This window comes from Lynx canadensis, chromosome B1 (genome assembly GCF_007474595.2).
Source record: "Lynx canadensis isolate LIC74 chromosome B1, mLynCan4.pri.v2, whole genome shotgun sequence".
Classification (NCBI taxonomy): domain Eukaryota; kingdom Metazoa; phylum Chordata; class Mammalia; order Carnivora; family Felidae; genus Lynx; species Lynx canadensis.
Genome location: NC_044306.2, coordinates 119,663,611 through 119,677,812, shown reverse-complemented (window position 1 = coordinate 119,677,812; position 14,202 = coordinate 119,663,611). Strand labels below are relative to the sequence as shown.

The 14,202-nt window shown below is 37.1% G+C and overlaps 1 protein-coding gene across 1 annotated transcript in view; it reads right to left on the bottom strand.

Annotated features, from left to right (window-relative positions):
• Positions 1-2,959: 2,959 nt before the first annotated feature.
• CENPE (centromere protein E) overlaps positions 2,960-14,202 on the bottom strand; it is an 80,957-nt gene continuing 69,714 nt past the window's right edge. Inside the window, exons 47-51 of the mRNA XM_030313338.1 lie at positions 13,022-13,134; positions 11,572-11,669; positions 9,496-9,679; positions 6,371-6,657; positions 2,960-3,695 (exon numbers count right to left, since the gene is read on the bottom strand). Coding sequence (XP_030169198.1) covers positions 3,601-3,695; positions 6,371-6,657; positions 9,496-9,679; positions 11,572-11,669; positions 13,022-13,134 — 777 coding nt within the window. The 3' untranslated portion in view covers positions 2,960-3,600. The remainder of the gene's footprint in view (positions 3,696-6,370; positions 6,658-9,495; positions 9,680-11,571; positions 11,670-13,021; positions 13,135-14,202) is intronic.

Here is a 14,202-nt window from a genome sequence, read left to right as displayed (position 1 = left end):
GTAGATGGAAAAATTTGATTTTAAAAAATCCCTGATCTAATTTCTGCATACATCCACATACAGTTTTTGGTAAAACTGTCCCTCATTGCCTACGGTAGCTTCCAATGGAGTCTAATGATCTCTAATCATCCCCAGCTGTGCTCCTTGCCTCACTGTCTTTCCTTTAACTTTTGAGGATTTTAGAACGGATTTTATATGGACATGAGAATTCTCTAATCAAGGCCAACTCTAACACTTTCTTGGTGCAACTTTCTTCTGACCCCTTTGTCCCCAGATTTTCAACAATAATGCCTACTCTGTGATAGCCTAAGTAACATGGTGTTGTAAAAATTTGCTTACACATCTGTATTTTCCATGGACTAAATTTCTTCAAGGCTAGGGACCATATCTTTTTCACCCTTATATTGCAATCAGCATACAGTAATTTGTTTTCCAACTAAACATGAATTTCACCAAGACAGTACCTTTTGGTGTCCAGACCAGCGATTGGCACACAGTAAATGACCATTAAATATTTGCTGAGTATGAATGGCAGGCTCTTAGTTTTCTTGAATATAAATCTGCCAGGCTCTCAAGAAAATATTTCCTATGAACAATAATCTATTTGTCTTCAGTCTTGGCTTTATTTTCAGGCCAGTTTAGTGTTTTCTGACCATATTACTGCTTTTTAACATTCTTGCATGTTTCATTGTTGACTTTCGTCATTATCCTTTCACAGCCATTCATCATGATATTGAAACTCAGATCTCAAGAGTTTAACATTCTGAGGGAGATGTCGACAACATGGAGGAAAAGGGAGTCCCACCTCTCTTTTCCCCCCGAGACACTGATTTAAAACACTAAATGAACCAAAATACCTTCTTAACCTAACTAAGCCAGTTAAGAAGTTGCAGTACCCTTGGTAAGGAGAAAGCTGAGAACAGCTGCATTGAAATGGGCAAGAGCCATTTCACCTCACCTGTGGCTCCACCCATCCCACCCCACCCCTTTCCCAAGCTAGCACAGTTCGATCTCTGGCTCCTGGTTTCCCCAGGGGAGTAGGGGGAAAGAAAAGAGTGGAAAATTCATCCAAAATTCTTTCCATATGGCAGCCCAAGGGACTGGTTTCTGTCTTGACTGACTTGGGAGGCTGATGGAACTGGCATAGTTGGCACTAGACGGCCTGCAGTGCCCCAGAAGGAGACCGGAATGGTTCAGCACACTTGGGAGAGAGGAGGAAGAGTAGAGTATGTGCTTGGTGTTCCAACTTTTTGGAAGGCTGTCCAAGACTGATATTTGTCTTATCTACCTGGGGTGCTAATGGGAGGCTGAGATGCTTTGGATGCCTGGGGGCTAATGAGAACAAAGGAGAGCAGGTGGCTTCTTACTGCATTAAAGAACATGTTGTACTGCAGACAGACACCAGAGGGAGCAAGAGATCCAGCTCTCAGAAAAGAAATTGGCAAATTATACACATAGCCCAGAGAAGTCATATCCCCCTAAAAAGTTTTCAGAGACCCCTGGCATCTATGACCAGGCTGACTGGTGTAAGCATTCCCCTGTGTGAAGCAATCTGTATACTAGAAGAGGTGGCTGCTTTTTCAAATGCATTAAACTCAGCAAAAAATCAGAAAGCACATGTACACACAAAGAGAAGCATGACCTGAAGGAACAAAATAAGTCTCCAGAAACTAACGCCAAAGAAAAAGTGATCTATGAATTACCAAAGAATTCAAAACAATAGTTTTAAAGATGCTCAATGATCTACAAGACAATGCAGATAGGCAACTACATGAAATTAGAAAAACAATGCATGAACAAAATGACAATATTAACAAAGAAATAGAAACTATAAAAAAAGAACCATAAAGAAATTCTGGACCTGAAGAATACAATGACTGAATTAAAAAATTTACTAGAGGGGTTCAGTAGCAAGACTTGATCCAGGAGCAGAAAGAATCAAAGAAAAAGGAATAAAGAAACATGAAGAAAGCCTAAGGTTCTCATGGGACATCAGCAAGTGGACCAATATATGCATTATGGGACTTCCAGAACAGAGAGAGGGTCAAAAAATTTATTTGAAGAAATAATGGCCCCAAACTTCCCAAATCTAAGGAAATGGACATCCAAATTCTAAAGTTGAGCAATATTCTACTAGATTGGATACCTGATGACTGATTACGTTTAATGGACTTAGTTTTATTATCCAGGTGAACCTACTACCTTGAGTTACTGTTATTCAATGGAGGAGCAGACATTGTCAAGAAACAAATCTGCAGCTCTGCTATAGTGTCTTATTGGGGGAAGAGTGGAAAGGAGAAACAACTCCGAAGGGACTGGCTTGGGGGAGACAGTTACTGGAAGGGACACCTTCCCTTAGCCCTAGTGAATGTCTATGATAGTATATTAAGGGAAAATATCCATCCATAGATTGTAAAATGATGGCTATGATGTAATTCACAATCTCTTCCTTTGAATGAATTTTATCAAAGAGCCAAGAATGCACTGAAATCACTAACTGTTCTAAACCTATGCAACTTGCTGTTTTATGTGATTTTTCAAAGTCTTATGATTTAAAAGTAGTAACAGATGCTCTCTAAAACCATAGTTCTTAACCTCCTATAGGGTGACAGATCCCTTTAAGAATATGATAGGAGTATGGACCCAAGTATCCTAGAAAAATGAGTTTACATACAAATTAACATAAAATTTCAGAGGTCTTACAGACTGCATGAAGCCCATCCACAGATGCCTTATGTATGTGTGGGGACTCTGGGTTTCTAAGATTTTCTACTTTGATAGAAACTCAGGTGTTGTTTCCTCATGTCTGAAATACAAGGGTAGGATAAATGGTATGAAGTTCTTACCGCTGGGAGTAAAATGCAGCACAGTACAAAGTGTAATAGCAAATCAACCAATTTAGAGTTCTTGTATAGGGAGTGGGTGGGTACAGAAAAACAAAGAGAATTTTTGTATTTATTATAGCAAAACAAAGATCAGACTAGAAAATGAAGAGGTCACAGCATTTTGCTGTCCCTTAGCAACTTAAATCCAGGAAGCATGTATATATTCTTGTAGCAAAATTCTGAAAGTCACCAAACGAGTACAGCCAAATATACCCTGAATACCCCACCAAGAAACCATCAATATTACATAAAGTTGTGATTCAGAACCACTAATTAAACATTTATTCAATGTTCAAGGCACTTAAAAAGTAGTTCATAATGTTAATTAAATGACACTTTATGTATTAGGCCTTAGAATTACCTAAGTCATGTGTAAAACATTACATTAATAAAGATGAATACATTTTGCATATGCATGGAAAGACTGGAAATTTCCTTCAATAATTTTATTCTTTAAAAAATATATAAATAAATAAAACAATTCAATTTCTAAAGTATTACCACATTCAAGGAGGTTTTGCTATCAGTCATTCCAAATTATTGGAATGCATTAACCTCCTGTTCCTTCATCTTCCAATTCTAGTGGCAAAGTGAAAACTGAACTGAAATTACGTTGGACTGTGGTAACATTGCCAGGGATAGGCACATAACGTAAAAGTACAGTCATTTCTCAGCAGGAAACGCTGGGCCCCCAGGAAAGTGACAGCAGAGGAGCCTACTGGGTCTTGCACTCAGGCATATCTTTTCTTGAGGAGGTGTGCCAAAGACTTGGCTGAGGACCCACTCTCTCTGCTCCAGCAGTTTGTTCTTCTGAGAAAAAACAAAAAGAAAAAAAAAAAAACCAAAAGTAACCATATTTTATTAAAAAAACTACACGAAATTCTAATAGAATTGGAAATGTAAACAATGCTAAGACAGCAGAGATAAGAAGAATGAAAAATGACAATATGGTCATTAACCTCATGTTTGGTCATTACAAAGGTATATTTCACTTCATCAGAGTTGGAGAAGTTTATTCCCCATTTTCTCACAAAATCAATTGTTAGAAAAACCATTTTGAACATAAAACCAAGAAGCAATAAAGTCTCATTTGAAATTCATCAGTTTGAGATTCAAAGTGAAATCAAACACAGAGTGAGTCTGATTTTCTTCTGCCTGAATTTTAGGGAAAAAAAATGCTATACTAAACAAATACTATTAATTTTGGAGACTATTTAGCCATCCTTGGAAAACTTTCTTTGAGCCTTTAAAGAGCACTTCAGTTGTGTTTGTTTATAAATAATATTGATTTTCAAATGATTATATTCATATAAGTAAATGTCTCATACCTGGTCTTTGCAATTATCTCAAGTTGTTGAGAAATTTTAAATTATCTTTTATAATTCAAAATAAAAGCATTAAAATTTTCTTAGAATGGTATTTTACTAATTCAGGCTGGGACTATGTCCTTTAAGGCTGAATTGGCCAGTTTTTTGATTCATATATTATTCCAGTCTACTCTTTTTTTTTTTTTTTTTTTTTTTTTAAGCTTATTTGAGAGAGAGAGAGAGAGCATATATAAGCAGGGGAGCGGCAGAGAGAGAGGGAGAGAGAATGCCACACTGTCAGTGCAGAGCCCCGGTGGGGCTTGATCTCATGAACCATGAGATAAGGACCTGAGCCAAAATCAAGCGTCAGACACTTAACTGAGTCAGCCACTGAGCCACCCAGGTGTCCCTCCAGCCTACTCTTTTATTTATTTTACTTAAAAATAGTACCAGAGTGATCCATATATTGATAAAAAGACTCAAGCATTTCTACTTGTGGTTTCATATCATGCATGTGTCTCTGGCATTATCAGATAAAATCAAGAGGTGATTAACAGTTTCCTGGTTTTTCAGAAGACTCTTCTAAAATAGCATGTATGCATATACAGTAAAAGTTCCACATAAGTGTTAGCTAATGGAAAGTGCTTAAATGTTTGTTAAATACTATTCCATAAAATGAATAGTTTAAACATTTTTTCTTTTTCTTTTTTTTTTTTTTTTGGTTTAAACATTTTTTCAAATTGATGTCTTCCTATATCCCAAAGAGCACTTTAAGACTGAGGACTTATCTAATATTGATTTTAAAGCTGATGAGAAAGGACAGATTTCTTTTAAAGTCACACAGTAGAGTTCCTCACAAATCCACAACCTTCACTTGGGGCCAAAAATGATTTGGCAACTGCTTTCCTTAGGTGTACAATTTTGTTGCTGCAGATTTCTACAACTGTGTAATGGGATTTCTGACAGGCAGATATGCAGTCACAAAGGCTCTGGCCACACACACAATCAATGCTGTGTGGTGAGAAGGACTACAAGAAACACAGTATTACAGACTTTCTTCTGCAATGCTCTACACCTCTGTCTGGCACCCCTCCTACCATCTAGCCAGGCACCTATGACTGCTTTGACTCCCCTATCTCTCCTGTCCATCCACTTCTCTCTAGCTCTACTGAATCTGCTCAGGTCCACGCTAGTATGACCTCTTGCTTAGACAACTGTCATAAACTCTTGCTCCTATTATTTGTTGGTTACCATATAACTAAGGTGATGTGTTCAAAATTTATAACTCATTATGATCCCCTGCCATTATGTTGTTTAAAATCTTTCAAAGACTTCTTCTATACAATCTACAAACTCCCACACACCTGGCTCTTCTCCTCTTTGCCTTCAGGGCCTCCAACCACAGCAGTTTGTGTTAACTGTGCTGTGGCCATACGATCTTTCTTCTAACGCTTCCCCTGGTTATGGTCCCTCCTATCTTGGGCTGTCACTGTTCTATCTGCCAGAAATACTTTTCCCTCCCCTCTTTGTTAAGCAAACTCACATTAACCTTAGATCTCAGTTTCCTTCTTCAAGGAAGACTTCCTTAATATTCCTGCAACAAAAACCTATAATATGCCTCATAGCCTTTTATACTCTAGAATTTTACCTGTTTATTTTTGACTACTTGATTACTATATCTCCTATTGGACTATACGCTCCAGTAGAGTAAGGGACCATGTCTGGTTTTGCTTATCAATGTATCTGACACATAGTCGGAGATCAAAATTTTTTGTTGATTGAATTAATAAGTAAGTGAAGTAAGTCTATGATCTGGCTTGTGTAAAATGAATATAATGCTATTGGAAATGCTGGCCAACTGAATTGATAAGAAGGGCTTCTTCGGTAAAAGTTTTGTTTATAGTGTAGTGTCTTCATGTTTTTAACAGAGTTGCTTATTTCTCTTAGGGAAAAGCTGAAGGTTTAAGAGGCAGAATAAAGACTTAGCTTGGGGTAAAAAACAATACACGTTAGTGCCATGCTTTGGAGAAACTTTCTCACCCCAGAAATGACAAATCAAGTTGAGCACCATAGTTTGCTCAACTATATCTTGTCTAAACTTGCCCTTTGGGGTCACAAATTAATGATAAATTCTGACAGATATCCCCTGATTTCTAAGGAACCAGGATATTTACTTACCTGGGCAAAGGCCTAAACCCGAGTTATCAAAATAGCGAACTGGTTGAGGTGTTGGTAAAGACTTTGATCGGCTATCGAAAAATGAAGATTTTGGTGATTCCCTTGGCACAGGATCTTGTAAATTCCGTTCCTTGCATTGAGAAGGTGTATGTGGCCTCTTTTTGGAAGCTGTTCTAGTCATTTTAGGAGACTGTGGAGAATTCTCACAATTAACTTCTTTGTGTGCCTCTCTTTTAAGGATTCTTTCCTTCCACATTTTGACCTCACCGGAAAGATGATGATTATTGCTTGAATGTAGTAGGGAAAAAAAAAAAAAAAAAAAAAGAGACTGTAAGTCTGCTCAATTCCTGAAATTTATTCACACTTACATTAAAAATTTTTTAAACTCTGGTAAAATATATACAACATATAATTTACCACTTTGTCTTGTTTTTAATCTTAAATTTTAGTTCTAGTACAGTTAACATATAGTGTTATATTAGTTTCAGGTGTACAAAATAGTGATTCGACACTTGCATACAATACCCAGTGCTCTTCACAACAAGTGTACTCTTAAGTCCCCATCACCTATTTCACCCATCCCATTACCCCCTTCCCTCTGGTAACCATCAGTTTGTTCTCTATGGTTAAGAGCTTCTTGGTTTGTCTCTGTCTCTCTCTCTCTTTTTTACATTTATTTTTGAGAGATAGAGTGAGACAGAGCACGAGTGGCGCAGGGGCAGAGAAAGAGGAGGGGACACAGAATCTGAAGCAGGCTCCAGGCTCTGAGCTGTCAGCACAGAGTTCGATGTGGGGCTTGAACTCACGGACCATGAGATCATGACCTGAGCTGAAGTCAGACATCTAATCGACTGAGCCACCCAGGCACCCCAACTCTCTTTCTCTCTCCCCCCGCCTTTGCCTGTTTGTTATAATTTACCATTTTATCATACTTATATTCCCACCTAATGCTTCCTGCTTGGATTATTTTCACAGTTCAGAAAATGAAATGAGGTCGCATTAATTGAACAATTGTAATCATGGAGTCCTGAAAAGAAAGCTTAGAGTATGACAGATTTTCAAATGAGTCCGTGAGATCATCCAGAGTGGTTTACCTATTGATACCTTGCAGCAATAACTTGACAAATTAATCTTCTGGATAGACTAATCTTTAATGTACCTTTGTTATTTTAAAAGAAATACTACACCATGCTTCTGAACTAGTTATAGTCTTGCTTGTTGCAGGAAATGTCACCAGCATTTATCCAGTTCCTGCAGAGAGAAGCCTGGGGACAAATCCCAGAGGCCCTGCTCTCCTTTATTTGGTCATCCAGGTCTGTGGACCCAACCTCACACTTAATCTTTCAAATTTATCTCCTTATATTTATCCCAATTGGCTCCATTCTAGTCCATGCCAAAATTATCTTTTGCGTGGACTATAGCAAATAGATTCCTAAATTGGGTTTCCCTATTTGCTCTAGAGCCAGAGATGCTATCTGATCTCATCAGGCCCTGGCTTAAAATCCTCCACTGGAGGTCACTTTCTCATTATATTGCAGATTATCACCCACGCCTCCTCAGAGTGACCCAAAAAGGCCTGTGTAAGTAACCTAGACCAGTGACCTCTGGCATCTCTTCTTGTACCTTAATGTTTCATTCTCTACACCCCAGTCACACTGGGTGTCTTTCAGTTCCACCAACAGGTTATTCTTTCTGATTGAAGCCTGTGCACATGCTGGCCCCTGCCTAGAAGGCTTATATATCTCTCCTTTCATCTGGCCTAACCTCTACCCTTTTCTATAACTGCTCTTCTATCAGTTTCTTCGCCATCACCCCTCCCCACAACTAGATAATGTGTTTTTTTCTGTTGCTGTTTAATAGCACTCATTGCAAAAATTAGTTGTTTAGTTATTTGTTTAATGCCTATTTTTCTTCTATTGTATCATTAGTAAAGTGCTTGGCACAAGATTCTAATCCTTGATAGAAGCCAAATAATTAAATCTGTTAGAACTGTTAGAAAGGAAATACGCTACAATAATGGACTTAAGTTCTCCTTTGACTTGGGTATATAGACTTGTGGTATATTTGAGCTGCCCCTCAAAGATCTGTTTACTTCCTGCTTCTGGGCTTTGTTAAAAATAGGTCAATTGATAGATAGCAAACATCTGGAATGGTGTCCCATAGTCTTATTCCTCTTAAAAGACATATATTACAAAAATGCTGATTCGAAGGGGCACACGCACCCCAATGTTTATAGCAGCACTATCAGCAATAGCCAAATTATGGAAAGAGCCCAAATGTCCATCGACTAGTGAATGGCTAAAGGAGATGTGGTATGTGTGTGTATATATACATATAGTAGAATATTGCTCAGCAATCAAAAAGAATGAAATCTTGCCATTTACAACAACATGGATATAACTAGAATGTATTCTGGGGCACCTGGGTGGCTCAGTCGGTTAAGCGTCCGACTTCAGCTCAGGTCATGATCTCACGGTCCGTGAGTTCGAGCCCCGCGTCAGGCTCTGTGCTGACAGCTCAGAGCCTGGAGCCCGTTTCAGATTCTGTGTCTCCCTCTCTCTCTGCCCCTCCCCTGTTCATGTCTCAAAAATAAATAAACGTTAAAAAAAAAATAACTAGAATGTATTCTGCTAGGCGAAATAAGTCAGTCAGAGGAGGATAAATATCATAATTCCATGCATGTGGAATTTAAGAAACGCAACAGATGAACATAGGGGAAGGGAAGGAAAAATAAGATAAAAACAGAGAGGGAGGCAAACCATAAGAGACTCTTAAATACAGAGAACAAACTGAGGGTTGCTGGAGGGGTGTTGGGTTAGGGCATGGGCTAAATGGGTGATGGGCAGTAGGGAGGACACTTGTAGGGATGAGCACTGGGTAATGTATGTTAAGTGATGAATCACTAAATTCTACTCCTGAAATCATTATTACACTATATGTTAACTAGCTTGGATTTAAATTAAATTAAAAAAATGTATATTTATTACATATACTCTAAAAAATGACTTTCCCCAGATGTGTGAAGGCTTGCCAATTGCAAAAAATATATATGCATATGTATATGCCATGCTCCCCACATGTAATAGCCAGAAGCATAATTTCAATATCGTGTAAGCAGATCTTACCTTAATAGTTCATTTTTTTGCTTTATTAGCTGTTCATTTTGCTGCTTTAACTTAGAGATTTCTTTTTCTAGCCGTATATATTCACTTTTAAAAATAAGAGCTTTTGTGCTTTGTACGATGCCACTGCCACCTCCACAGGTTAAGGGTTTATTAGAAGGCTGAGAGTCCGTACATTCTGATACAACTGTGAGGAGGGCAAATACACACATTAAGTGATAATTTTAATTATCTCCAAAGTTCAAAATAAAGGGAATGTTACTGAGCGCAATAAGTCACTGTAAAAACCAGACCATCTCAATCATCTCCCTAGAAGCCATCCTTGCCTTCCTCCTTCTACCTCACTTCCTGTGCCTATATGATCAACACTTCTAATTATCTCTAGAGTCCTCTTGCTTCTCTCCAGCCCACCAAGTCCACTCCCACCACAGTGCTCCCTGAAATTTTGCACAATGACGGCAGCAGTAGTAATCTCCCAAGTGAGTGTGGTCCTTCACTCTCTCTCCTCTCCATCAGTGGAAACACCCAGAGGGCTTCTTACAATACAGAATGTGTGTGTGTGGGGTCCACTGCCAGTTACTCAGTGCACTGTAAGTTCTCAACACATACTTGTTAACTGAATAAACCTCAGAAAGATACTAAAGCATATATTATTAAGTATTCTGCACTATGTGTATAAAAGTAATGTAAGGAGTTGTTTTTTAAATTTCAGGTAAAACTGCATTAAAATGTGAGGTGCTTCTACGTAGAATAATCCACTGTGTAACCAACAGTTTACAAAAGGGTGGTAAGGTGTGTATGGGGAAGACACTTAATGTCCATTTTCTTTTGAATTACTTTCGATTCAGATACAATATGTACTGAAAGTCACAAATCAAGAGTTAATTATCCTGACCCTTCTATAACAACAAAGCTTGCTCATTTCTATTTTTATCCCTTAAAGTTTTCCAGGTAGGGGTGCAATTATCCCACAATAGCCACTAGAGAAGTTCAGTCTACATATGTACTAGACAACATCTTTTTTTTAATTTATTTTATTTTATTTTTTTTTAAATTTTTTTTTTTTCGACGTTTATTTATTTTTGGGACAGCGAGAGACAGAGCATGAATGGGGGAGGGGCAGAGAGAGGGAGACACAGAATCGGAAACAGGCTCCAGGCTCTGAGCCATCAGCCCAGAGCCCGAAGCGGGGCTCGAACTCACGGACCGCGAGATCGTGACCTGGCTGAAGTCGGACGCTTAACCGACTGCGCCACCCAGGCGCCCCTGTACTAGACAACATCTTTAACACTTCCTCATTTTTTTTTAAATGAGTGGATAATAATACACACAAGTATTACCTTATGTTTGCTTGGCATTTAGAACTTCCAGTGTGCTTTCACACACAACTTTCAGTTTGATCCTTACAATAAGTATATATATAAGCTAGAAGGTCAAGTATTATTGTCCCCATGATTTCATAGGGCCATGAAGTGAGAGTGACCTGTCCTTAGTTCAGTGTTTACTACACAAAGCTGTCCCAAGTACTGTTCAGCATCCTCGCTTTTCAAATGAAACATGAGATAAAAATATGGAAAAAGACATAGGTTGAGGAAATCATATGAGAAATTTGATCATTAGATTTGAAAACTGTGTCTAAAATCAATTTCAAAAAGATTGCACGATTTCAAAGAGTTTGCAAATAAGCATCAACTCTGTATTTTCAGTACTAAGAACAAATAGGATTTTATTTCCTTATTTCTACTGTGTACTGATTGTATTTTTACTGTGCCTATGGTTAAAATCTATTAAGATGTGAATGTCTTCACTACTATGTAAAGATGTGATGATCTGATAATGCAAAGGTAAAATTTGTATTTTTTAAGAATCTCCAATGGACAGTTAAAATTATAGGAAACCAGACTAAATTGGGTACAGGATAAATATGATCCCAGTAAGTTCGTTTCAAAAACAGTTCTTTCTAAATTAGTGATTAACATGTTTATTCTTGACTGTCACATATATAATAGTATTCAAAATGTCTAAGTGTATTGAGAAGTAAAATGGAAAGTTATGGAAATATCAGCATTTTCTACTTACGTGAGGTATCTTGCGCTTGTTGATTTCTTCTAAGATTTTCTCTCAATACCCTTATAACTTCTTTTTGATATTCTACAGTGGCTTTTGTAGAAGTAATTCTAAAAAGAACAATGGAAATATGTAAAAGCCTAGCAACTAATTTTTAATGGAAGAATAAACAGAACTGCTGTCAAGAATTTTCTAATAAGATATATCACATTGACATGAAACCCATAAGTAGTAGCAGATACCCTCCTGGTACCAAGTGTTTTATAGGTACAACACCATCAAATCAGAAGCATTCTGTTTGGTTGCAGGAGTAATTTTTTATACAATTCTTTTAAAATATCTGGAAGCCCAATAGCTATTAATTGGATACAATGATTACCAGAGCATGAAAGTGAGAAAAAACTTCTACCTATGTCTACATTGTCAGGGAAGTAAACCCCGGCTGCAGTCCAGTCCAGTGTGATAGTCAAAGGTCAAACAAATTCTGCTCACTGTCTCCCAGTAGAAAGTGATATTTTATGAACTCCTGGCTTAAGCATTAATCAGCAGTGATAAATCATGAGACTTTCTCCCTTTAGAGACTCTGAAAGTTATCTGCTGATCCTATTCTCTAAGTAAAATTGATTTTTTTATAGTGAAGAACTTGATAGCTATAAGTTTCACTAAAACCAATAGTCTTATCAATGGAAGGCTAGTCCGGATGCAAAAGCTTCAGAATGCTACTTTTTGGGCAAATTAGGTATCCTTGTTAAATATTTATAGGAAGAACAAAAAGCATTAGGAGCCAGAAGGAATCTTAACAAATCGTCTAATACAAACTTACTGTTTTATTTATTGAATATGAACATAAAGCCCAGAGAGATTAAACAGCCTATGCAAGGTGATACAATAATGTGGCAATATTATATTTCTAATTCACTGTCTCTGACTCTGTTTCATGTTCTTTCATTACACCATATCATAAAGAATTTTAGGCGTGCCATTATGTACAGTAGTATACATAAACAAATAAAAAGAGGTTATGCATTTGGGTACTAGGTACCATAATTTAAAAGGAAATACAACCTTTACACAAAAACACAACAGGAGGAACAAATTAAATTAAGAGAACCGACAGAAACCTTGGTCAAACTGCTAGACACAAACACACACATACAGGTTCTTAACATTCATTTTCAAGCATAAAAAGGCCATTTTTAAGCTGTTTATATATGACTGAGCAAGAAGCATTGAAAGAAACATTGTATTAGTAATTGGCCAGAACTATGCACATTTTTAAAAAACTTTGGATATGTAATGAGAATTTAACAAGTTTAAAATCTGTGGATGTGGATATTTATTTTAAAAAGCAATAACAGTATTTCCATATATTTTAAAAAGTTAACCAATGCAAAGGAATTTATATAATTTAGAAGGCAAACTTGAGCTATTAAAGTCGTGTTCAATTAAGGCAAAGACGTACTCTTTTTCAAACTCTTTGGCAGTTTTCATCTTCTCTAGGTCTATTTTTACCAGCTTTGTTTTGAGATCTTCAATTTCTTCTTTGTAGGGCTTAGCTCCTAAAGCAACTTTGTCCTAAATTTTTTAGAGAAGAGAAAAATAAAATAATTTCAGAGCAGTTTTAAAGAGTTGTTAACTACCTTGATTTGGTAGGAACATTTTAAAACAGCAAACTTCAAATATATGAAAAGCAGGAAAAGGCCCAAAATTTAATCCTAAAATGAACAAGCAGATATTTGATGTGAAGTATATTTGAAACTACTGGAAGCTAATATGTAATTAAGAACATATGACTTTCATTTCTTAAAACAATTTTTTTTTCCAATTAAAAATGAAATACTTAAGACAAAATGCAACAAATGTTGAGAATAATGGGGGGTGGGGGGGGGGTGACAGGGAGGGTAAAATGAAACAAAAAGATGCCAGAATGGCAATACAAACAGCAAACTAGAACTGAACCAAGGCACAAAGCAGTATAAAGTGTTGTTGGGACATTGTGTACTCAAGGATGGTTCAATCCAGTGCTGTCAATGTATCTATCTACTTCCCATCACAGAAAAAAAACCCAAAAACATACATAAATACATACTTGCATATATTTAAATCTTTTTTTAATAAACAGATTTTTATATTTTAGAGAAACTTTAGGTTGATAGAAAAACTGAGCAGAGAGTACACAGAGTTCCCATATACCCTTGTCGCACTCCGTCTCCCTCCCCACCCTGCCCATTTCCCCCATTATTAACATCACATATTAGTGTGGTGTATTTGTTACAAATGATGAGCCAATATTGATATATTTTAGGTTGCATTAGGGTTTTTTATTTGCACTGTACATTCTATGGATTTTGACAGATGTAAAATGGCACATATCCATCATTACTGTATTATACAGAATAGCTTCACTGCCCTAAAAATCCCCTGTGTTTCACCTATTCATCTTTCCCTCCCTAACCCCTTCCGGACCATTGGCAACCATTGATTTTTTTACTGTCTCCCTGGTTTTGCCTTTTCCAGAATGTCATATAGTTGGAATCATAGGGTATGTAGTCTTTTCAGATTGGCTTCTTCTGAATTTTTTTTTTAATGCGTTTTATTTATTTTTGAGAGAGAGAGAGAGAGAGAGATAGAGGGAGGGAGGGA